The 25,336-nt window shown below is 39.4% G+C and overlaps 1 protein-coding gene across 1 annotated transcript; it reads left to right on the plus strand.

Moving 5' to 3' along the window:
- Positions 1 to 3,471: 3,471 nt before the first annotated feature.
- Positions 3,472 to 25,125, plus strand: LOC133551817 (solute carrier family 35 member F2-like). Its single transcript, XM_061898931.1, has 9 exons — positions 3,472 to 3,784; positions 10,360 to 10,458; positions 10,575 to 10,747; positions 13,389 to 13,516; positions 16,664 to 16,823; positions 16,908 to 17,064; positions 19,434 to 19,486; positions 19,573 to 19,727; positions 23,302 to 25,125. The coding sequence occupies exons 2-9, from the start codon at positions 10,370 to 10,372 to the stop codon at positions 23,506 to 23,508; spliced, it is 1,122 nt and encodes a 373-aa protein (XP_061754915.1). The 5' UTR covers positions 3,472 to 3,784; positions 10,360 to 10,369; the 3' UTR covers positions 23,509 to 25,125.
- Positions 25,126 to 25,336: the final 211 nt, after the last annotated feature.

Consider the following 25,336-nt stretch of genomic DNA (forward strand, 5'->3'; position numbering starts at 1 on the left):
AGTGGGTTGTCATATTATTGAATCGCTCTTCAGTATTTACACTTACACCATTCGGATTTACACTATATGAACGGGACAAGTGGTAGGAAAAAATGGATGGACGGATGGATGGATGAAAAAAAATTGAAATAAATTTTACATTTGCTACCTCATTATATAATTGTCTAAGTCAGTGGTTCTCAAATGGGGGTACTTGAAGGTATGCCAAGGGGTACGTGAGATTTTTCAAAATATTCTAAAAATAGCAACAATTCAAAAATCCTTTAGAAGTATATGTATGGAATAAAACTTCACCAAAATAAGAAAGTAAGTTCATAAACTGTTAAAAGAAATGCAACAATGCAATATTCAGTGTTGACAGCTAGATTTTTTTGTGGACATGTTCCATAAATATTGATGTTAAAAAATGTTTTTATTTTTTTGGGGAACAAATGTTTAGAATTAAGTTCATGAATCCAGATGGATCTCTATTACAATCCCCAAAGAGGGCACTTTAAGTTGATGATTACTTTTATGTGTAGAAATCTTTATTTCTAATTTAATCACTTGTTTATTTTTCAACAAGTTTTTAGGTTTTTTAATATATTTTTTCCAAATAGTTCAAGAAAGACCACCACAAATGAAAAATATTTTGCACTGTCATACAATTTAATAAATCTGAAACTGATGACAAAGTGCTGTATTTTAAATATTTATCTCTTTTTTTTTCAACCAAAAATGCTTTGCTCTGATTAGGGGGTACTTGAACTAAAAAATGTTCACAGGGGATAAACCACTGAAAATAGGTTGAGAACCACTGGTCTAAGTCAGTGGTCAGGCGGGTCAGGAAAGTACCCGCACTCTTTTTTTTACAAAGCCACGCTGTTGTAACATGTGGCTTGGCATTGTCTTGCTGAAATAAGCAGGGGCGTCCATGATTACGTTGCTTGGAAGACAACATATGTTGCTCCAAAACCTGTATGGACCATTCAGCATTAATGGTGCCTTCACAGATGTGTAAGTTACCCATGACTTGGGCACTAATGCACACACATACTATATTGGATCCACTATGGACTGGACTTTCACCCATATGTTGGATCCACTATGGACTGGACTTTCACAGTATCATAAGTTAGACCCGCTCGACATCCATCGCTTTCCGTCTCCCCTGGAGGGTTGCCCACATATGCGGTCCTCTATAAGGTTTCTCATAGTCACTGTCACCGACGTCCCACTGGGGTGAGTTTTTCCTTGCCCTTATGTGGGCTCTGTACCGAAGATGTCGTTGTTGTTTGTGCAGCCCTTTGAGACACTTGTGATTTAGGGCTGTATAAATAAACATTGATTGATTGATTGATATATATATATATACACACACACACACACACACATATATATGTATATATATATATAAATATATATATTTATATAAATATGTATATATATATATATATTAGGGCTGTGAATCTTTGGGTGTCCCACGATTCGATTCAATATCGATTCTTGGGGTCATGATTCGATAATATATCGATTTTTTTGATTCAATGCGATTCTCGATTTAAAAACAATATTTTTCCGATTCAAAACGATTCTGTATTCATTCAATACATAGGATTTCAGCAGGATCTACCCCAGTCTGCTGACATGCTACCAGAGTAGTAGATTTAAAAAAAAAAAAGCTTTTATTGTTATAAAGGACAATGTTTTATCAATTGATTGCAATAATGTAAATTTGTTTTAACTATTAAACGAACCAAAAATATGACTTATTTTATCTTTTTGAAAATATTGGACACAGTGTGTTGTCAAGCTTATGAGATGCGATGCAAGTGTAAGCCACTGTGACACTATTGTTCTTTTTTATTATTTTTATAAATGTCTAATGATAATGTCAATGAGGGATGTTTAACCACTGCTATGCTGAAATTATAACTAATGATGATACTGTTGTTTATAATATTCATTTTTGTTTCACTTCTTTTAATTTGTTCTGTGTCGTGATTGTGTCTCCTCTCAACTACTCTGTTTATTGCAGTTCTGAGTGATGCTGGGTCAGGTTTGGTTTTGGAATTGGATTGCATTGTTATGGCATTGCTGTGTAGTGGTTTGTTGGATTAATTAAAAAAAATAATAAAAAAAATCAATTCTGAAACGTACAACGTATTCGATTTGATTCGTGTTCGAATAGATTTTTTCCCACACCCCTAACACACCTATATATATATATATATATATATATATATATATATATATATATATATATATATATATATATATATATATATATATATATATATATATATATATATATATATATATATATATATACAGTGGTTTCATCTGACCACATGACATTCTCCCAATCCTCTGCTGTATCATCTATGTTTCCATTTTGGTATAAACTCAACTCGTCGTGTTTGGAGGAAGAAGAATACTGAGTTGCATCCCAAGAACACCGCACCTACTGGGAAGCATGGGGGTGGAAACATCATGCTTTGGAGTTGTTTTTCTGCTAAGGGGACATGACGATTGATCCGTGTTAAGGAAATAATGAATGGAGCCATGTATCGTGAGATTTTGAGCCAAAACCTCCTTCCATCAGTGAGAGCTTTGAATGGTTGACCAAATACTTATTTTCCACCATAATTTACAAATAAATTCTTTCAAATTCCTACAATGTGAATTCCTGGATTTTTTTTCACATTCTGTCTCTCACAGTTGAAGTGTACCTATTATAAAAAAATACAGACATCTGTTGTCATTTTAAGTGGGAGAACTTGCACAAGTGGTGGCTGAGTAATTACTTTTTTGCCCCACTGTGTGTATATATATATATATATATATATATATATATATATATATATATATATATTGAAATATATATATATACACACACACACACACACACACATACATATCCATACATATATGTTTGTGTGTATACATATATGTGTTGTCTTATATAAATGCATTCCTAATGAAGAACAAGCAGAACAAGAGGCAGGAAATAAGTAATCTAGTTTTCCCTATTGATGTAATCACTGCCATGGCTTTTGTTTATCTTTGGTCACAGTCACACTCTGAAGGGATTTGTTTATTCACGGGAATTGTGCAATTGTGACAGGTGTTGATTTCGATTAAATCAATTTGCTGTCTTACAACTGGCCTCACGCTACTTCTGTTGGTTGAGGATTATTAACTGCAGATTTTGTAAACTAGTCAATTTAGTGAGGAATTTTATATATATGTGTTTCTATTTTATATTTATATTTGATATTAACATATGCTATCTAATTTCAATTTATTTGTCAGTGATGCTGTCACCCCCGATCCAAAGTTATATTCTAATCATTTTAATCAGCTTCCGTCGAATATTGTTTTGTTATTTACCACATTGTTTACTTTTGGCACGGTTGTTTTGAAAGCCTTCCTGAATTGTGACGTAAATACAACAAAACATTCTGATTGGTCGAGACAGTAGTGACGTCATCGCCATGTGACACATACGTGCTAACACCAAACCGGGAGCAACGCGAGGCTTGCCAGCTAATCGAACAAATGCTTAAACTGACAAGTTGGGGGTGAAAAAACAAATTAACCGAAGCGTTTAATAGCCTTGCTGGACATAAATGTCTCAATGGACGTCATATTCGAGGGAGGAGGAGGAGGAAGAGGAGGTGAGACATGCCTCTTCCGCTGTGGCAGCATGATAAAACTTGAAACAACACGCTGCCCAAGGACGGGATCATAGAGCTTCTGGACTATTGTGAAAGGTCATTGTTTTACATTTAAAACTTTAAAGGTGAGCTTGCTTGACCATCTTGTCTTTCACAATGTTGTCATCTTAAGTTGTTGCTATTCATACAGTGCCGGCATTTTATTTTAATTTTTTATAAGTGCTCATTCATAATACAAGATGTACTAAAATGCATAATTATTAAGGTATTTAAAAAGTGCCAGAATGTAACATATGGATTCTGTTCATAGTTTGCTGTAGAGCAGTGCTATTCAACCTGCGGCTCGCTGGCCAAATCCAGCCCGGAAATGACGTCAGATGAACCCGCTGGTTCACTTTAAAGGGGAACATTATCACAATTTCAGAAGGGTTAAAACCAATAAAAATCAGTTCCCAATGGCTTATTTTATTTTTCCAAGTTTTTTTCAAAATTTTACCCATCATGGAATATCCCGAAAAAAGGGTTTAAAGTGCCTGATTTTCGCTATCTGTAAATCCACCGTCCATTTTCCTGTGACGTCATCTAGTGATAACAATACAAACAACATGGCGGATAGCACAGCAAGATATAGCGACATTAGCTCGGATTCAGACTCGGATTTCAGCGGATTAAGCGATTCAACAGATTACGCATGTATTGAAACGGATGGTTGGAGTGTGGAGGCTGATAGGGAAAACGAAATTGAAGAAGAAACTGAAGCTATTGAGCGAATAGCTATTGAAACTATTCGGTGATCGCCTTCTAACCAACGATTGCATCTTTTGACCAGACCACTAGAGCAACTTAAATCCGTTGATTGGTAAGTGTTTGTTTGGCATTAAATGTGGGTGGAGGGAAAGGCTGGATGCAAATATAGCTACAAATGTACATACAGCTAGCCTAAATAGCATGTTAGCATCGATTAGCTGGCAGTCATGCCACGACCAAATATGTCTGATTAGCACATAAGTCAATAACATCAACAAAACTCACCTTTGTGATTTCGTTGACTTTATCGTTGGGAATGCATCTGCTTTGAGTGTCGCAGGATATCCACACATCTCTGTGCCTTGTCTGTCGTAGCATCGCCGGTATAATGTGCAGACCAAACAAGGGACTTTCGCATCTTTTGAGAATGGTGCAGCTTAAATCCGTCGATTGGTACGTGTTTGTTTGGCATTAAATGTGGGTGGAGGGAAAGGCTGGATGCAAATATTGCTACCAATGAGGCATAACGATGCAATATTTACATACAGCTAGCCTAAACAGCATGTTAGCATCGATTAGCATGCCGTGCTAATCGATGCACACTCCACCTAAATCAACTTGAATCCGTCCCTGATCGTGTTGTTACACCCTCCGACAACACACCGACGAGGCATGACGTCTTCAAGGTACGGAAAACAGTCGAAAAAAACGAAAATAACCAACCTGATTCGACTCGTTTGAAATGTGTTTGAGAAAATGGCGGATTGATTACCTATGTGACGTCACGTTGTGACATCATCGCTCCGAGAGCGAATAATAGAAAGGCGTTTAATTCGCCAAAATTCACCCATTTAGAGTTCGGAAATCATTTAAAAAAACATATGGTCTTTTTTCTGCAACATCAAGGTATATATTGACTCTTACATAGGTCTGGTGATAATGTTCCCCTTTAAAACTGTGCAGTAGGCATACTTGCCAACCCTCCCGATTTTCCCGGGACTTTTCCGAATTTCTCCCGATTTCCACCCGGACAACAATTTTGGGGGCGTGCCTTAAAGGCACTGCCTTTAGCGTCCTCTCTCACCTGAAAAGGAGAATATTATATATGTCCCCTTTATCCATAGGTTTATCTATAACCCATAAAGTAGGCAGGCACAGAGCTATTTCTCACTATGTGTTTATTCCAGCCGGCACGTTAATTCACTGACACACAACGTCCGGATTCCCATCATGCATTGCTTTAAAACTAGGGCAAGTAGTAATGTCCAAAAACATAAGAGAGACGAAGCAGAAGAACGAAGAAGAGACATGGCGACGACGAGTTACAAACCCCGTTTCCATATGAGTTGGGAAATTGTGTTAGATGTAAATATAAATGGAATACATCCATCCATCCATCCATTTCCTACCGCTTATTCCCTTTCGGGGTCGCGGGGGGCGCTGGCGCCTATCTCAGCTACAATCGGGCGGAAGGCAGGGTACACCCTGGTCAAGTCGCCACCTCATCGCAGGGCCAACACAGATAGACGGACAACATTCACACTCACAATGATTTGCAAATCCTTTTCAACCCATATTCAGTTGAATATGCTACAAAGACAACATATTTGATGTTGAAACTGATAAACATTTTTTTTTGTGCAAATAATAATTAACTTTAGAATTTGATGGCAGCAACACGTGACAAAGTAGTTGGGAAAGGGCATGATCACCACTGTGTTACATCACCTTTTCTTTTAACAACACTCAATAAACGTTTGGGAACTGAGTAGACACATTTTTAAAGCTTTTCAGGTGGAATTCTTTCCCATTCTTGTTTGATGTACAGCTTAAGTTCAACAGTCTGGGGTCTCTGTTGTCGTATTTTAGGCTTCAAAATTTTCAATGAGACACAGGTCTGGACTACAGGCCGGCCAGTCTTGTACCCACCCTCTTTTACTATGAAGCCATGCTGTTGTAACACGTGGTGTGGCATTGTCTTGCTGAAATAAGCAGGGGCGTCCATGATAACGTTGCTTGAATGGCAGTATATGTTGCTCTAAAACCTGTATGTACCTTTCAGCACTAATGGTGCCTTCACAGGTGTGTAAGTTATCCATGCCTTGGGCACTAATGAACCCCCATACCATCACAGATGCTGGCTTTTTAACTTTGCGCCTATAACAATCCGCATTGTTCTTTTTCTCTTTCTTTGGAGGACACAAATGTCCACAGTTTCCAAAAAACATTTGAAATGGGGACTCGTCAGACCACAGAACCCTTTTCTACTTTGCATCAGTCCATCTTAGATGATCTCGGGCCCAGAAAAGCTGGCGCCGTTTCTGGATGTTGTTTATAAATGGCTTTCGCTTTGCATAGTAGAGTTTTAACTTGCACTTACAGATGTAGCGACGAACTGTATTTAGTGACAGTGGTTTTTTGAAGTGTTCCTGAGCCCATGTGGTGATATCCTTTAGAGATTGACGTCAATTTTTGATACAGTGCCGTCTGAGGGATCGAAGGTCACGGTCATTCAATGTTGGTTTCCGCCCATGCCGCTTACGTGGAGTGATTTCTCCAGATTCGCTGAACCTTTTGATGATATTATGGACCGTAGATGTTGAAATTGTGCAATTGCACTTTGAGAAACGTTGTTCTTAAACTGTTTGACTATTTGCTAACGCAGTTGTGGACAAAGGGGTGTACCTCGCCCCATCCTTTCTTGTGAAAGACTGAGCATTTTTTGGAAAGCTGTTTTTATACCCAATCATGGCACCCACCTGTTCTCAATTAGCCTACACACTTGTGGGATGTTCCAAATAAGTGTTTGATGAGCATTCCTAACTTTATCAGTATTTATTGCCACCTTTCCCAACTTCTTTGTCACGTGTTGCTGGGATTAAATTCTAAAGTTAATGATTATTTGCAAAAAAAAATGTTTTATTAGTTTGAACATAAAATATTTTGTCTTTGTAACATATTCAATTGAATATGGGTTGAAAATGATTTGCAAATCATTGTATTCCGTTTATGTTTACATCCAACACAATTTCCCAACTCATATGGAAACGGGATTTGTATAAGAAATACTTCTTTATTTAACCAGGTAAAGACTCCTTGAGATTAAAATCTCTTTTTCAAGAGCGACCTGACAAAGGGGGCGGCAAAAACAAAGTTACAATTAAGTTAAAACTGCCATAAAATCCTGGCTCAGCTCAACCTCTACTTGGTCTGAACCAAAATTGATGCCAAGCAACTCTACAAAGCATCAAACAGGTTTATATATGTGGTTATAGTGTATATATATTTTCTCATTCTGTTTTGCACACTCTTGGAGTCAACTTCTGGATAGATAGATAGATAGATAGTTAGTTACTAAGTTAGTACTTTATTGATTCCTTCAGGAGAGTTCCTTCAGGAAAATTTAAAATTCCAGCAGCAGTCTACAGAGTTGAGATCAATTAAACATTAAAAAGTAAATAATGGGGTTATAGTGGAAACAAAATTGAAAAATATTACAATAAGAGTAAAAAGCAACAATGAGAATAAAAATATAACAGTAAAATAAGAATATAAAAAGAGAAACATAGTCATGTACCCCCTACCCCATTTTTCGTATATATTGTTTTTCAAGTCACCTGGCATGTATACTGTGTATATGTACATAATTTATCCATTTTTTTAAACATATTTTTTTTTATATACATGTTACAGGTTGTATATATTTTATTGTTGAATGTGTCAAATGTGATGCATATTTAATGGACCACAATGGGAAACAAGTCTTTTGGCTTTTTGTGCCATCCATTTGCCTTTTTAAAGCATTCAATTCTTTAGGATGTCAACCAACTTTTCAATCAATCAATCAATCAATCAATCAATCAATCAATCAAACAATAATAATTATTTTTGTTGTGTGACTATCAGAAACTAATTAGTCATTGAGAGTGGAAAGCAGGGCTCTGTCTGACATGCAACATGAAGTCATTACTGGCGTTTTGAAGGTGGTTTATTTTCGCTTTGAGTAAAATACAACACATTACATGCAGCTGGATTTGCAGTCATTTGGCGGTTAACAGAAGTAACGGGCACCCTACCTCACTCTCTCTCCATACAAGACAAAAAATTCAAAGGCAGGTGCAGGTTTTATTCATCCAGCCCCACGCACACTCCGCCCACACCCACGTAGCCACACCCACTACCTCAGGTCACAAGTGAGAAACAAATCCCTGCCTCTACATTTGTATTGCATTATTCATCCATTTTCTACCACTTGTCCCTTTCGGGGTCGCGGGGGGTGCTGGAGCCTGTCTCGGCTGCATTCGGGCGGAAGGCCTTTTACACCCTGGACAAGTCGCCACCTCATCACAGGGCCAACACAGATAGACAGACAACATTCACACTCACATTCACACACTAGGGCCAATTTAGTGTTGCCAATCAACCTAGGGACGGCGTGGCGCAGTGGGAGAGTGGCCGTGTGCAACCCGAGGGTCCCTGGTTCAAATCCCACCTAGTACCAACTTCGTCACGTCCGTTGTGTCCTGAGCAAGACACTTCGCCCTTGCTCCTGATGGGTGCTGGTTAGCGCCTTGCATGGCAGCTCCCTCCATCAGTGTGTGAATGTGTGTGTGAATGGGTAAATGTGGAAGTAGTGTCAAAGCGCTTTGAGTACCTTGAAGGTAGAAAAGCGCTATACAAGTACAACCCATTTATTTATTTATTTATCCCCAGGTGCATTTTTTTGGAGGTGGGAGGAAGCCGTAGTAAACGGAGGGAACTCACGCAGTCACGGGGAGAACATGCAAACTCTACACAAAGATCCTGAACCCGGGATTGAACTCCGAACCCTTATATTGTGAGGCACATGCACTAACCCTTGTTCCACCGTGCTGCCTATTTACTGAATTATATGTTATTATAGAGTTGTGTGAGCAGATACCTCTCAGCTCACACAACTCTCTCAGAATTTACAATATTTACAATAGAATAAGAAGATGTACTGCATTATATGTTAGTCTACTTTAAAAATGGTTATTCTGAGAGAGTTGTGTGAGCTGAGAGGTATCTGAGAAAAATTGTCTTTAATGATTGTCTGTAATTGTTTGTTGTGTAACTTGTCCTGTGTTGTACCGTATTTTGTCCATTTTAAATGTCTTTGGTCCCCCTTGAAAATAAGATTCTGCATCCCCAGGGGTTTTCCATTAATAAATTCTAATTAAATTCAATAATAATTACAACAAGATAATACAAGCGATTAAGTAATACCGTATTTCCTTGAATAGCCACCGGGGCGCTAATGAATTTAAAACCTCTTCTCACTCCTGCACTTACCAAAGGCATGCGGTAAAAGTAAGCATGCGCTAATTATTTGAAAACCTCTTCTCAATCTGGCACTTACCAAAGGCATGCTGTAAAAATTTGAGTTTGATGTAAACTTGGACCTTATATCCTACTGAATAGCTCTTAATCTTCTTCCATTTATGCGATTTCAAATTACCGGTATTGAAATAAGCCTCCTCCATTTTGAAAATGATGACACGGGAAGTGTCACTCGTGACGTCACGAGTTTGACCAGCCGGTAGTACTAAGCATGCGCTAATTATTTTGCGAAGCGAGTTTGACCCGGCAGTAATTCAAGGCAGGCGCATACTATATGCCCTACGGCAATTCAAGGAAATACGGTAATTCACTTTAATAGCAAGTTTCGTTTTTTGAACCATGTTCCTAAAACACCTCAGTACTCCCGCTGTATTAAGGATCTTTGATTACTGTTTTTGCAATTGGCCGTTTTTAGAAACATCGAGCATCTCTGACACGCAAGTGGTTTGTACCCCTAAAAGTGAATTCTTCCTTACTTGATATGATACAGTTATTGGAAACATGAGCCATTCCATTGCAAATGGTACCATGCTCTCCTTAATTAAAAAAATATCCTTAAGTCTTTGTCTCCCTCCTTTTTAATCTTGTAAAGCTGACAAGCAATGGAGGGCCAAGTGGAGGAGAAAATGTGTGGGAAACTGAGGGCCACCTGCGTCGTGTTCAATTCCAAGCTGAGGGGCGCCTTTACGTGGTGAGTTGTGCAAACACGAACCTCATCTCTTTGTAACTTTCTCTGAGGGAGTGCTGAATTCAAAATCTGTGGTTTGAATGATCCTCTCGTGCTGCTGTTTTTGGCCTTCCCTCCAGGGATCTGCTGAAGACCCTGGTCATGGGCCAGGTCTTGTCCTTGTTGATCTGCGGCACAGCGGTGAGCTGTGAGTACCTGGCCATCGCCGGTGTTCAGACGCCCATGTTGCAGAGCTTCCTCAACTACACCTTGCTGCTGCTCGTCTACACCACCATTCTTTGCACCCACAAAGGTATCCCAGACCATTTTTGATTTTAGTTTATTTGTCAGGGAGAAATGCTGTGCACAAAATTACATATTTATCACAGTCAATGCCATAATATGTGTACATGTGTTGCATATGAAGTTTGTAGCATTACAGCATATGCTAATATATTACATCAATATTTACAAATGTATAATCATAATACAAAAGCAGCGCAGAACATCACAAAAACGCACATCATTCAGCAACTAAATATTTCGGTGCTGCAGTGCATGTGAGTTTGTATGTATTGCGTTTTATGGTTTTGACTCGGGGGTTACATGTTTGCTTTTATTACAGCCAGTGTTTAAGCTTTCTTATTTTATTTTTAAGGATTTATTGTTGTGCCTTGCTATGACATTTTTTTGTGTTTAAAAAAAATAACAAAAAAAAAACATCCATCTCGTACGCCAAAAAATCGCTTAATTAAAGACTCAAACGCAGTTTTGTTTTCAAACTGTGTGTAATGTTGAATTGGCAAAAAATATTGAAAATATTTATTAAATAAAACCACTGCCTTGTTTTTAATGAACACAGCAGCCTACCAAGCTACTGTATTTTATTGTTGATCATTAGGGTGGTTCTTGGAAAGCCAAGTTTTTTCTGAGGTGGTATTTGGTGAAAAACGTTTGAGAACCACTGTGGTAATTTATGAAATAAAATATGAAATAGTTGATGAAATGTTTCATTAAATTGAATATAATTTTATATATATAGAGTATATATATATATATATATATATATATATATATATATATATATATATATATATATATATATATATGTGTATATATATATATATACATATATATATATATATGCACAACCTATATTTGTATTTAATAAATTTTTTAATAATTTAATTGTATTTATGTTGCATTGACACTTCAATGTGCTACAACATCATAAAATAAAGTAATTAGATTAATTAAAAAAAACTATATTTCAAGTTTCAAACAAATGAATTGACCATATGAAAAATTATTTGACATTTTACTGAGTACATTCATATTCAGTGATGTACTGTATTTTGATCATCATGTACAAAAACATGCACCAAAGACATGCACCTGGGGATAGGTTGATTGGCAACACTAAATGGTCCCTAGTGTGTGAATGTGAGTGTGAATGTTGTCTGTCTATCTGTGTTGGCCCTGCGATGAGGTGGCGACTTGTCCAGGGTGTACCCCGCCTTCCGCCCGATTGTAGCTGAGATAGGCGCCAGCGCCCCCCGCGACCCCAAAAGGGAATAAGCGGTAGAAAATGGATGGATGGATGTACAAAAACATGTCTTTTTTTTTACACGCTTTGCTGGAAATTCGTATGTTGAGAGAATGCAGTTCCCCTTAAAGGCCTACTGAAATTAGATCTTCTTATTTAAACGGGGATAGCAGGTCCATTCTATGTGTCATACTTGATCATTTTGCGATATTTCCATACTTTTGCTGAAAGGATTTAGTAGAGAACATCGACGATAAAGTTTACATCTTTTGGTCGCTAATAAAAAACCCTTGCCTTTACCGGAAGTAGCAGACGATGTGCGCATGACGTCACGGGTTGTGGGGCTCCTCACATCCTCACATTGTTTACAATCATAGCCACCAGCAGCTAGAGCGATTCGGACCGAGAAAGCGACAATTTCCCCATTAATTTGAGCGAGGATGAAAGATTCGTAGATGAGGAAATTTAGAGTAAAGGACTAGAAAAAAAAAAGGCGAGGGCAGTGAGAGCGATTCAGATGTTGTTAGACACATTTACTAGGATAATATTGGAAAATCCCTTATCTGCCTATTGTGTTACTAGTCTTTTAGTGAGATTATAAAGTACCTCAAAGTCGAAGGGCTGTGGCTACGGGTGTGTTGACGCCAGAGTCTCTGAGGGAAGTCATGCAGCAGCAGCAAGACAGAAGCTCCGCTGATGTCTCCGGTAAGAGCTGACTTATTACCACAATTTTCTCACTGAAAACTGCCGGTTGACATTTGGTCGGGAACCATGTTCGCTTGACTGCTCTGAACCATAGTAAAGCTTCATCTTCGGGAATTTTAAACAAGGAAACACCGACTGTGTTCGTGTGGCTAAAAGCTAAAATCTTCCCACCTCCATCTTTCTACTTTGACTTCTCCTTTATTAATTGAACAAATTGCAAAAGATTCAGCAACACAGATGTCCCGAATACTGTTTAATTATGCGATTAAAGCAGACTACTTATAGCTTGGATCGGGCTGGAAAATAATGTCCGCTACAACCCGAGACGTCAAACGCACGCGTAATCATACAAGTCATCATACCGCAACGTTTTCAACACGACACTTTGCGGGAAATTTTAAATTGTAATTTAGTAAACTAATAAGGCTGTATTGGCATGTGTTGCAATGTTAATATTTCATCATTGATATATAAACTATCAGACTGCGTGGTGGGTAGTAGTGGGTTTCAGTAGGCCTTTAAGTCCTGCAGACGGCCGTAATGCTTTTTGTAATGATTTGCGGCATGGTTATATCTTGGATGTGGTGCGTCACTGCCCCACTTTGCTCTAAATAGACGTTGAATTGAAAAAGAAAGTAGATGACTAAATCTGCCCCAACATGTAAAGGTCATTAACGTTATATGTCATTGTTTGCGTCGACAGGGAATCGCAACATCTTTCAGGTGTTGAAGACCAAGTGGTGGAAGTATCTGCTGATGGGTCTGGCAGATGTGGAGGCAAACTACACTGTGGTCATGGCCTACCGCTATACCACGCTGACCAGCATCCAGGTATGAGAAAAACACTTTTAACCATAGTATAAAATATTAGTATTAGGAGGGTGCTGATATAACTTTTTCACTTTGGACACTAAACCGATATCGGAGCCTTGTCTAGGGGACTGGATACGATATTAGCAAGAATCTGTAATACTTTTATTTTGTGGGGTGGAATGTTAGAAACTGTTTGATCAAGTGAAATTACTCAGAGAATGATAGTCAATATGAAAAACACTAACACAAGGTATGAAAAACACTCATCTAATAATTCATTAAGTTAGGCTAATAAGTTGAATAATGCGGACACTTTTGTTACTGGACACTTTCTAATATGCTTCTATCCTTGGAGACATTGTATATGTAAGTAAGATGTAACTATAATTATTTGATACCTGATTATATTGATACTTTTTTTTAAAACTGAGATGTTGTTTAATGAAGGACACTTATTACCTATATCTAAGTTCAATCAATCAATTCCTTTATTGTTATTGTCATAATAACACTTAAGTCATACATGTCATTGAGATTTTGTTGTGTGCTATAGTCTATAGCAGGGGTGCCCACACTTTTTCTGCAGGCGAGTTACTTTTCAATTGACCAACTCGAGGGGATCTACCTCATTTATATATATCATTTATATTAATTTATTTATGAAAGAGACATTTTTATAAACAAATTAAATGTGTTTAATGATAATACAAGCATGTGTAACACATATAGATGTCTTTCTTTCACAAAGACAAGAATATAAGTTGGTGTATTACCTGATTCTGATGACTTGCATTGATTGGAATCAGACAGTAATGATGATAACGCCCACATTTTCAAATGGAGGAGAAAAAAAGTTGTCCTTTCTGTACAATACCACATGAAAGTGGTTGGTTTTTGGCATCTAGTTCATCCAGCTTCCATACACTTTACAAGAAAAACATTGGCGGCAAATTCCGTAGCTTGCTTGATTGACATTCACGGCCTCCGAGGGTCTTGTGAGATGACGCTGGCTGCTGCCAGTTCATTATAATGAAGAAATGACAGAGAGGAAGGCGAGAAACACTTTTTATTTCAACAGACTTTCGCGCCGTCCCTTCCGTCAAAACTCTAAAGGCCGACTGCACATTTCCTATTTTCACAATAAAAGCCCTGCTTCATGCTGCCTGCGCTAACAAAATAAGAGTCTCGGAAAGCTGGCGTGCACAAGTGATGTGCACGCCAGCTTTCTGAGGGATCGCTTGTGCACGCCAGTTTTCCGAGACTCTGTATTTAGTTAGCGCAGGCAACATGGAGCAGGGCTTTTATTGTGAAGATAGGAAATGCGCAGTCGGCCTTTAGAGTTTTGACGGAAGGTACGGCGCGAGAGTCCGTTGAAATAAAAAGTGTTTCTCGCCTTCCTCTCGGTCATATTTTCATAATAATGATCTTGCAGCAGCCAGCGTCATCTCACAAGACCCTTCGGTACCGTGAATGTCATTTAAGTGACGTCTTGGTGAAGATTGATGATCACTAATTTTTAAGTCTATTTTTTTTAAAAGCCTGGCTGGAGATCGACTGACACACCCCCCGCGGTCGACTGGTAGCTCGCGATCGACGTAATGGGCACCCCTGGTCTATAGCCTATAGTTTACCATGTTAACTTTTTCTAAATTGTCACTAAAATACAAGTAAAGACCAACCTTGTGTGTTTATTGGAGGACATTTACTGTCGGTGTTAATTGGCTGTCAAGCTTTCCACAAGTGAACGCGATGCAGGACTGCATGTATCTGAGCTTATGTCGGAGATTTTAGATGCAAGATGCTTATTTTTTTGCTGATATCTGACATACAATGTCAATATCGAATCGGAATACCCCTATTATGTTATCCTGAGTTCATTTGGATATCTGAAAGCCTCCTCTCCACTAGACTTGGACTTAGACTTCCTTTTTATTGTCATTCGAATTTGAACTTTACAGTACAAATAAGAACAAAATTCTGTTGCATTAGCTCTTTGTAGTGCAGGATAAAACAAAAAAGCAATAAGGTGCAGATATAAACAAATAGATTACTGTACAGATAAATACATCGCACTTTTTCCACATGCGTCCATGTTTATGGATGTATGTTATATCGTCTTTTTTATTCCAGTGAGTTAATCCATTTTGGGGGGAGTTGAGGGGATAATTTAATTATGATGCGTTCAAGAGTCTTACGGCCTTTGGGAAGGAGCTGTTACAGAACCTGGAGGTTCTGCTACGGAGGCTGCGGAACCGTTTCCTAGAGTCCAGCAGTGAAAACAGTCCTTGGTGGGGGTGGGAGGAGACTTTGAAGATTGTCTGAGCCCTGGTCAGGCAGCGGCTTTTTGCAATCTCCTGGATAGGAGGAAGAGGGGTCCTGATAATCTTTTCCGCCATCCTCACCACTCTCTGGAGAGACTTCCAGTCTGAGGCATTGCAGGCTCCAGTCCAGACAGAGATGCTGTTGGTCAGCAGGCTCTCTATAGTGCCTCTGTAGAATGTGCTGAGAATTGGGGGAGGGAACTGTGATCTTTTCATCCGACGCAAAAAGTGCATGCGCTGCTGAGCTCTTTTTACAAGAGCTCCGTTGTGTAGGGACCAGGTTATATTGTCAGTGATCTGCTTACCATCTCCACCGCTGTGCCGTTGATGTAGAGTGGAGCGTGGCTGGACTTTTGCTTCCTGAAGTCAACGATGATCTCCTTGGTCTTTTTGACATTCAGGACCAGGTTGTTGGTTCTGCACCAGTCAACCAGATAATTCACCTCCTCCCTGTAGTCCATGTCGTTATTGTCACGGATGAGGCCCACTACTGTCGTGTCGTCCGCATACTTCACAATGTGGTTAGTAGTGGACCTGGCGCAGCAGTCATGAGTCATCGACGTGAACGGCAGCGGACTCAGGACGCAGCCCTGGGGGGAGCCGGTGCTCAGGGAGATGGCACTGGAGGTGTTGTTACCCACTCTCACAGACTGGGGTCTGTCTGTGAGGAAGTCAAGCAGCCAGTTGCATGGGGGGTACTGAATCCAAGGGAGGCCAGTTTGCTCACTAAATGCTGCGGGATGATGGTGTTGAATGCTGTTGAATGCTAAAGGCTTTACCTCTAATAAATAAATGCACCGCTCTGCAGTTGTGCGATAACATTTTAACACAACCTGTGTTCCAGCTGCTGAACTGCTTTGTCGTGCCGGTGCTGATGCTCCTGTCCTGGTTCCTCCTGAAGACCCGCTACAAGTTGCTCCACTTCATCGCCGTCACTGTGTGCCTGCTGGGCGTGGCCGCCATGGTCGGTGCCGACATCCTGTCAGGGAGAGACCAGGGTTCCAGTAAGGACACTTTTGTGGCTCGGCTTCAGCGTCCCTCCTCCGTCTTCTCCCGCGTCATTCTTGTTGTCCCTGTTCACAATGCAGCCAGTGATGTGGTGCTGGGTGACAGCTTGGTCCTGATCAGCGCCGTCCTCTACGCCGTGTCCAACATATGCCAGGAGTTCACTGTGAAGAACCTGAGCCGGGTGGAATTCTTGGGCATGATCGGCTTCTTTGGGACGATCATCAGTGGAATCCAACTGTAAGTTGTCACTTGTTTGGTACACCTGCAACATCCAATGAGATTTAAAGAGAGTATTAGGAATGTCCCGATCCAGGTTTTTGCACTTCCGATCCGATACCGATATAGTTTTTGCACTTCCGATCCGATACAGATACTGGCCGATACTGGCCTATCTGAGCATGTATTAAAGTTGAAAGTTATTTAGCCTACTTAGTTGTCATATTCATGTTGAAAAGGGTTTTATTACTCTTGATAACAACTAGCGAGCTGAATTAGGTGAGTTTGAATAATACACAATTGGTATTCAAGGATACACACAAAGTAGAAAAAATTATACATGACAAACATAAATGACATCATGAAACAGTAAAAGACTGAACAGTATAAAGTGCAAATAATGCTGTAAACATTATTTAAAAAAAAGCAAAACACACAAACAACCTGAGTGGGATAAAATGTCTATAACTCAGCATCAATACTTGCTCTTGAACAAGTGTTAACTTAAAAAATAAAAAAAATATCTACACACTCCTTTCAATTGTTTGCCCCAGTCAAGGGGGGCAAACAATTGAAGTCCAAGCATGACAGGGAGATTTTTTCTAACAAAGACGAGCACTTCAAGATGCTCAGGTGTCAGCCTGCTCCTGTGTTCATTTATGATGAGTGCTAAAAAGCCTCTCACTCGCAAGAGTCATTCAAATTTCTTACAACTTTACCACTACGCTTGACTTTATTGTGGCATGTTTTGCACTCCACCTCTTCATCTGTTTCGTTTTGTAGGGTAAAATATTCCCACACAGCTGACATTTTTACCGTAACTTTTAATTCACATCGCCGTTTTAAGGGTTAGAACAAAGACCTTTGGATGTGTTGAAGGTGTGCTGGAAAATGCGGAACGGAGCGTAAGGAGCAGCAGAAGAGTGGAATGTATTACTCAAATCGGTGCGTTGGAAAAGACGGATCGGATTTTGTAAAAAAAAACTGGATCTGGATCGGCATTTTCCCATGCCTTGCCGATAGGCATTTTTTGGCAAATATCGGCGGCCAGTCCGATCCAAATATCGGATCGGGACAACCCTATAGAGTATATTGTACAATTGTTTACAGGCACAGATGTTGTTGTTTTGTTCCGCCATTAATTAGACACACACCCTGCAACTACAGGTGGTGTGTGTGTGTGTGTGTGTGTGTGTGTGTGTGTGTGTGTGTGTGTGTGTGTGTGTGTGTGTGTGTGTGTGTGTGTGTGTGTGTGTGTGTGTGTGTGTGTGTGTGTGTGTGTGTGTGTGTGTGTGTGTGTGCGTGCGTGCGTGCGTGCGTGCGTGCGTGCGTGCGTGCGTGCGTGCGTGCGTGCGTGCGTGCGTGCGTGCGTGCGTGCGTGCGTGCGTGCGTGCGTGCGTGCGTGTACAGTACAGGCCAAAAGTTTGGACACACTTCCTATTTTCAATGCGTTTTCTTTATTTTCATGACTATTTACATTGTCGGCCCGCAAATGAATTATCTATGGCCCCCGGGATGATATTTCATTAGTATTAGAACCGGCACGCAGGCCACAGCCGCCTGCTGCCGTTTTGCACGCACCAATACTCCATCAGTGTTGGTGCTAGGAATTTTCCAAATGGGGTGCCAGGGACCTTAAAATGGGGTCCCACTTTTTTGTAACGGTTTTGAAAACAAATGATAAATGTATGCATTATCCTGTTATATCTCACATTCGACATTGTGTTTTGGAAAAAAAGTTGTCATAAACATTCCTTAATTCATTATGAAAATAATACAAAAGACACTACATTTTTATGCATATGTAAATGTATTCCGTTATAAACATTCATTCACTTTCTTCTTTCCTTCATGGATCTAAACTTTACCGCTGCAGGTAGTTTTTTCTATATTTTTTTGTAATATTTTCAGAATGTGTTTGTTCTATTTTTGGCCAAAGTAAGACAAACAAAACAATCTGAAGTTGTCTTTATTTTTTTTCGTTTTATACCATGATTTTAATAGTCTGGCCCACGTGTGCACAGATTTTTATACATGTGCATGTACGAGGGAGTCTGCCCCACGACAAGAGGATTCAGAAAAATAAAGAAGTTATTGACCCCAACTTCACACTATAATTGCAGAATCCCCCAAAGCTCTTTTAAGTAAACTTCTACCATGTTTGGAGATATGTGCTGTGGTCACAAGTCAGGGCAAATGAAAAACACCTTGTCTGGAAAGAGAAAAAACTGTTTTTATAATGGTTGGAATCCACATTTTCGCTTCATATGGGGATCCCAAATACACAAACAGGTACCAAGAAATGTGGGTTTTGCATAATGGGACTGGTCTATTTTTACAGCTTGTATTTTAATTCATTTCCTCATGTTTAAATATGTGGTCGTTTGCAGAGCTGCGCTTGAAATCAGTGCTGTCAAGGAAATCAAATGGAACTTTCACGTTGGTAAGGCAATGTCATTACTTTACACATTCTGTTAACCACGTGTTATGACTGTCGCTAACCCGTGTGTTGTTGTTTTTGTTGTGTAGCCATGCTGTTTGTGGCGTACGTGCTTTGCATGTTCGCACTGTACAGCTTCATGCCCGTGGTGGTGAAGCGGACCAGCGCCACCGCCGTCAACCTCTCGCTGCTCACCGCCGCCCTCTTCAGCCTATTTTGTGGCATCTTCCTCTTCCACTACACGGTGAGTGGCGCACTTGTGTATGCTCGTCACAAAACAACTCGCTGTCTGCCTTGCATATTAGATAAAGTGCTTTTCAAATGTGAACATTTTCGTCATCGAAATGTTTTTATTACACACTGTTAAAGTTACTGCATATAAAACATTTTGAAAGTACTTTTTGATGATTTGGAATTAGTGTGTGGACTATTTTTGCCAATCGCAAGCCAAACTCTAAATCCCATTTTAAAGAGGCCACATACTTGAAAAAAAAAAATGTACAATGGGGCATAAAAGTATTTAGTCAGCCATCAATTGTGCAAGTTCTCCTACTTAAAATGATGACAGAGGTCTGTAATTTTCATCATAGGTACACTTCAACTGTGAGAGACAGAATGTGAAAAAAAAATCCAAGAATTCACATGGTAGGAATTTTAAAGAATTTATTTGTAAATTATTGTGGAAAATAAGTATTTGGTCACTTCAAACAAGGAAGATCTCTGGCTCTCACAGACTTGTAACTTCTTCTTCAAGAAGCACTTCTGTCCTCCACTCGTTACCTGTATTAATGGCACTTGTTATCTGTATAAAAGACACCTGTCCACAGCCTCAAACAGTCAGAATCCAAACTCCACTATGGCCAAGACCAAAGAGCTGTCGAAGAACACCAGGAAAAGAATTGTAGACATGCACCAGACTGGGAAGAGTGAATCTACAATAGGCAAGCAGCTCGGTGTGAAAAAGTCAACTGTGGGAGCAATTATCAGAAAATGGAAGACATACAAGACCACTGATAATCTCCCTCGATCTGGGGCTCCACGCAAGATCTCATCCCGTGGGGTCAAAATGATCATGAGAACGGTGAGAAAAAATCCCAGAACCACACGGGGGGACCTGGTGAATGACCTGCAGAGAGCTGGGACCAAAGTAACAAAGGTTACCATCAGTAACACAGTACGCCGACAGGGAATCAAATCCTGCCGTGCAAACGTGTCCCCCTGCTTAAGCCAGTCCTGGATTTTTTTTTCACATTCTGTCTCACACAGTTGAAGTGTACCTATGATGAAAATTACAGACCTCCGTCATCATTTTAAGTGGGAGATCTTGCACAATCGGTGGATGACTAAATACTTTTTTTCCCCACTGTATACATTGAAGGCCTAATCTTGCCTAATATCTGATGGCTTTTAAAAGGGATCCCAGATGTCCTCTATTTAGTGGAATGACGCCATTCTTCTAGGCCAGTAATTCTCAAACTGTAGTGGTACGACAAAGGCTCCCCCCTATTGATCCCTGATATTTTTCAATTTCTCTGTTCTTTTTTTTACCATGCTGGGCTCACATGTTATTAGGACTTGAAAAAGTATTAGTAACCAATTTATAAAACTTCACTCGGGGTCCACTTACTGATATGTTAATAGTTATCTTTTTATGGACTCATTATGTAGAGTTGTGCACTCCGTTCTCTGCTGTGTATTGCTGCCCAGTCGTCGGCCCCGTGTTGCCATGGAAACAGTGGGCAGGACCATTACAGGTGTTCAAATGTAGAAAGAAATAATAATAATGTTTATGGGTGAGTAAAATATATTGATAATGTATTGCAATTACACCGGGAAATTAATCATTGTATATAATGATGATTAGAAAGCCAGGTGTTTAATTTATAAATATGGGATTTGCTATCATTGGCTTCTTGGATATTATAATTATTTGAATATTAAAGATTACACATTTGAATTGTAATTAGATTTTTGGACTGCTTTTCATCAGTAATGATGGCAACATCAGGACTCTAAGCATTGTAAAAAAATAAAAAATAAATGGTTGGGAGTAAATAAGTTTCACTTCCTCCCACTCTTTTTTGGATATGAAAAAATGAACAATTATGTATTATAACATTTTTTTTAATGTGTTTTCATTGTGAAGTACAAACCCTGTTTCCATATGAGTTGGGAAATTGTGTTAGATGTAAATATTAACAGAATACAATGATTCGCAAATCATTTTCAACCCTTATTCAGTTGAATGTGCCACAAAAACGACATATTTGATGTTCAAACTGGTAAACATTTTTTTTTTGCAAATAATCATTAACTTTACAATTTGGTGCCAGCAACACGTGACAAAGAAGTTGGGAAAGGTGGCAATAAATACTGATAAAGTTGAGGAATGCGCATTAAACACTTACTTGGAACATCCCACAGGTGGGTGCCATGATTGGGTATAAAAACAGCTTCCCAAAAAATGCTCAGTCTTTCACAAGAAAGGATGAGGCGTGGTACACCTTTTTGTTCACAACCGCGTGAGCAAATAGTCAAACAGTTTAAGAACAACGTTTCTCAAAATGCAATTGCAAGAAATTTTGGGATTTCAACATATATGGTCCATAATATCATCCAAACGTTCAGAAAATCCGGCGAAATCAGTCAACTTAAGCGGCATGGCCGGAAACCAAAATTGAATGACCGTGATCTTCGATCCCTCGAACGGCACTGTATAAAAAATCGACATCAATCTCTAAAAGATATCACCACATGGGCTCAGGAACACTTCAGAAAACCACTGTCACTAAATAAAGTTTTTCGCTACATCTGTAAGTGCAAGTTAAAGCTCTACTATGCCGGCTTCTCTGGGCCCGAGATCATCTAAGATGGACTGATGCAAAGTGGAAAAGTGTTCTGTGGTCCGACAAGTCCACATTTCAAATTGTTTTCGGAAATATTCGACATCGTGTCATCCGGACCAAAGGGGAAGCGAATCATCCAGACTGTAATCGACGCAAAGTTCAAAAGCCAGCATCTGTGATGGTATGGGGGTGCATTAGTGCCCACGGCATGGGTAACTTACACATCTGTGAAGGCACCATGAATGCTGAAAGGTACATACAGGTTTTGGAACAACATATGCTGCCATCTAAGTGCCATCTTTTTCTTGGACGCCCCTGCTTATTTCAGCAAGACAATGCCAAGCCACATTCAGCAGGTGTTAAAACAGCGTGGCTTCGTAAAAAAAGAGTGCGGGTACTTTCCTGGCCCACCTGCAGTCCAGACCTGTGTCCCATCAAAAATGTGTGGCCCATGATGAAGCGTAAAATACGACAGCGGAGACCCCAGACTGTTGAACGACTGAAGCTGTACTTAAAACAAGAATGGGAAAGAATTCCACTTTCAAAGCTTCAACAATTAGTTTCTTCAGTTCCCAAACGTTTATTGAGTGTTGTTAAAAGAAAAGGTGATGTAACACAGTGGTGAACATGCCCTTTCCCAACTACTTTGGCACGTGTTGCAGCCATGAAATTCTAAGTTAATTGTTATTTGCAAAAAAAAAAAATTATGAGTTTGAACATCAAATATGTTGTCTTTGTAGTGCATTCAATTGAATATGGGTTGAAAGGGATTTGCAAATCACCGTATTCCATTTTTATTTACATATAACACAATTTACCAATTCATATGGAAACGGGGTTTGTACAAGCCGTAGTTAGATGTATTGATAGAATGCTATATTTTTGGTCTTTTTTTTTTAAAGGGATTTTGAGTGTGTAAAATACAACTGTTATTATTTTGATGGTTGTTGTTGTCATCGATGCCCCATCCAGTTCTCGGGGCTGTACATCATGGCGTTCCTCTTCATCATGGTGGGTTTCGTCACGTTCAACGCCATCCCCACCTACGCCCCTCAGCCTGAGCCCGACACCGTGGACCCTTCAGACCAGGAGGCTCAGAGCGCCTCGGACCGCCTGCTGCCGGTAAACGGAGACGGCGTGCCGAGAAACTGCGGATTGATGGTAGTCGCCGCCCTGTGACCACAGAAGAAGACTTTCTGTTCTAAGAAAGGCAGCTGGAGGTCAGCAGAGTGGTTGTGGTATGTGGATAAAGGCCACAGTGACATTGTTGTTACAAAAACAATTCTAGAAGGACTACTGATAGATTGTCGTGCGCCATCAAATCAGAGATGTTACTGAACTGCTATGTGGAGCTTATGTTACACCAAATTATTTTCTATTTATACCATTTTATATTCTACTCTTCTAAACTGTTTACGGTGTCGCATGTGTTCTTTAATCTGGACTCTTTTAAATTATTTGCCGGTTGGTAGAGTGGCTGTGCCAGCAACTTGAGGGCTCCAGGTTCAATCCCCCCTTCCGCCATGCTAGTCACTGCCATTGTGTCCTTGGGCAAGACACTTTACCCACCTGCTCCCAGTGCCATTCACACTGGTTTAAACGTAACTTAGATATTGGGTTTCACTCTGTAAAAGCGCTTTGAGTCACTAGAGCAGTGGTTCTTAACCTTGTTGGCGGTACCGAACCCCACCAGTTTCATATGCGCATTCACCAAAAAATAAAATGTTTTTTTTATTTTCAAATTCAAGACAAAGTTATATGTTTTGGTACCACTTTATTATGTGGAACATATTCAAAGTAACAAAGACTTAATTTAGAGTTATTTGGTTAGGGTTAGGGTATTAATAACGTCATGCCGAATAAGGCATTAGTAAGTACTTAATAGTTAGGAGCAAATATTTTACTAATTTGCATGTTTATAAGCAACTAATTAATGGTGAATATGTTCTCGATACTAAAGTGTTACAATGTTTTTTTTTACTGGTGCACAAAATGGTTTGTTCAAACAACAAAACCAACACAGTGCATAAACTCACAACAAATTACACACCTGCAAATCAGTCAGCTGTTGCCCTATCCTAATACACCGACAGGGAGAACATTTTATTTGCACGATGAGTCTGGTGTGTTTTGACCTCCGCCGAACCCCTGAGGTCGACTCACCGAATCCCTAGGGTTCGATCGAACCCAGGTTAAGAACCACTGCACTAGAGAAAAAGCACTACATAAATATAATTCACTTCACTTTTTTTAATGCCACTTTTTTCCGTTTTTTCGGTAGGTTTTATTCTCCTTTAAATCATGCTAAAACCCCTGGATATCTTTTTTTTTTACTGCCATTATTTGCCCCTTTTTCTACCACATTCACAAACAAAGTGGTAGAAACTAAAATTGTATTCTTTTTGGAACTTTTGGTTAATGCGATACAGTGGGGAATGGACTTTTTTTTTTTTACTGCTTATTTACTGTTAAACTATGATGTTTTTTGTTTTTTTTCTGTCTTCATCCGATTTTGTAACCGATCAAAGCTGTTTAGAATGTTGTATATCTTCATATATGATTGGAAATCCGACTTATCCTCATAATCATTTTTTGGGAATCGACATCTCTGCTGTTTTATTTTTTTATGTAATGCTGTACCAACATTTTTTTTTAAAAAGTGATGTATGTGTAAAATGTATGCTTTGTTGTGTTTAACACAAAATCAGACAAAAAAGGCATTTATTTTTTTTTGCCTTGAGATGACATGCTGTATCTTTTGTTTACAATTAAATGTTAAGACGATTTTTCTGCAAAGTGACTCCTAAAATGGATGGATTGATTTTTTTTTACAGCACATTATGCCTAATTTTCGAGACGAGTTGATTTAGCAAAACTCCTAGCCATTATGGACAATACCTCCCACCTACTACACTCGGACCTTGCGGAGAGAATGAGCACGTTCAGTTGAAGGCTCTGACTCCCTAAATGCAACACGGAACGACACAGGAGGTCCTTCATACCGACA

Source organism: Nerophis ophidion, linkage group LG04, assembly GCF_033978795.1.
Source record: "Nerophis ophidion isolate RoL-2023_Sa linkage group LG04, RoL_Noph_v1.0, whole genome shotgun sequence".
Lineage (NCBI taxonomy): Eukaryota > Metazoa > Chordata > Actinopteri > Syngnathiformes > Syngnathidae > Nerophis > Nerophis ophidion.

Coding starts and splice junctions, on each gene's coding strand:
- LOC133551817 (XM_061898931.1), top strand. CDS start 10,370: ATGGAGGGCCAAGTGGAGGAGAAAATGTGTGGGAAACTGAGGGCCACC. Junction 13,517..16,663: donor CCACGCTGACCAGCATCCAG/GTATGAGAAAAA, acceptor CCTGTGTTCCAG/CTGCTGAACTGCTTTGTCGT. Junction 17,065..19,433: donor ATCATCAGTGGAATCCAACT/GTAAGTTGTCAC, acceptor GGTCGTTTGCAG/AGCTGCGCTTGAAATCAGTG.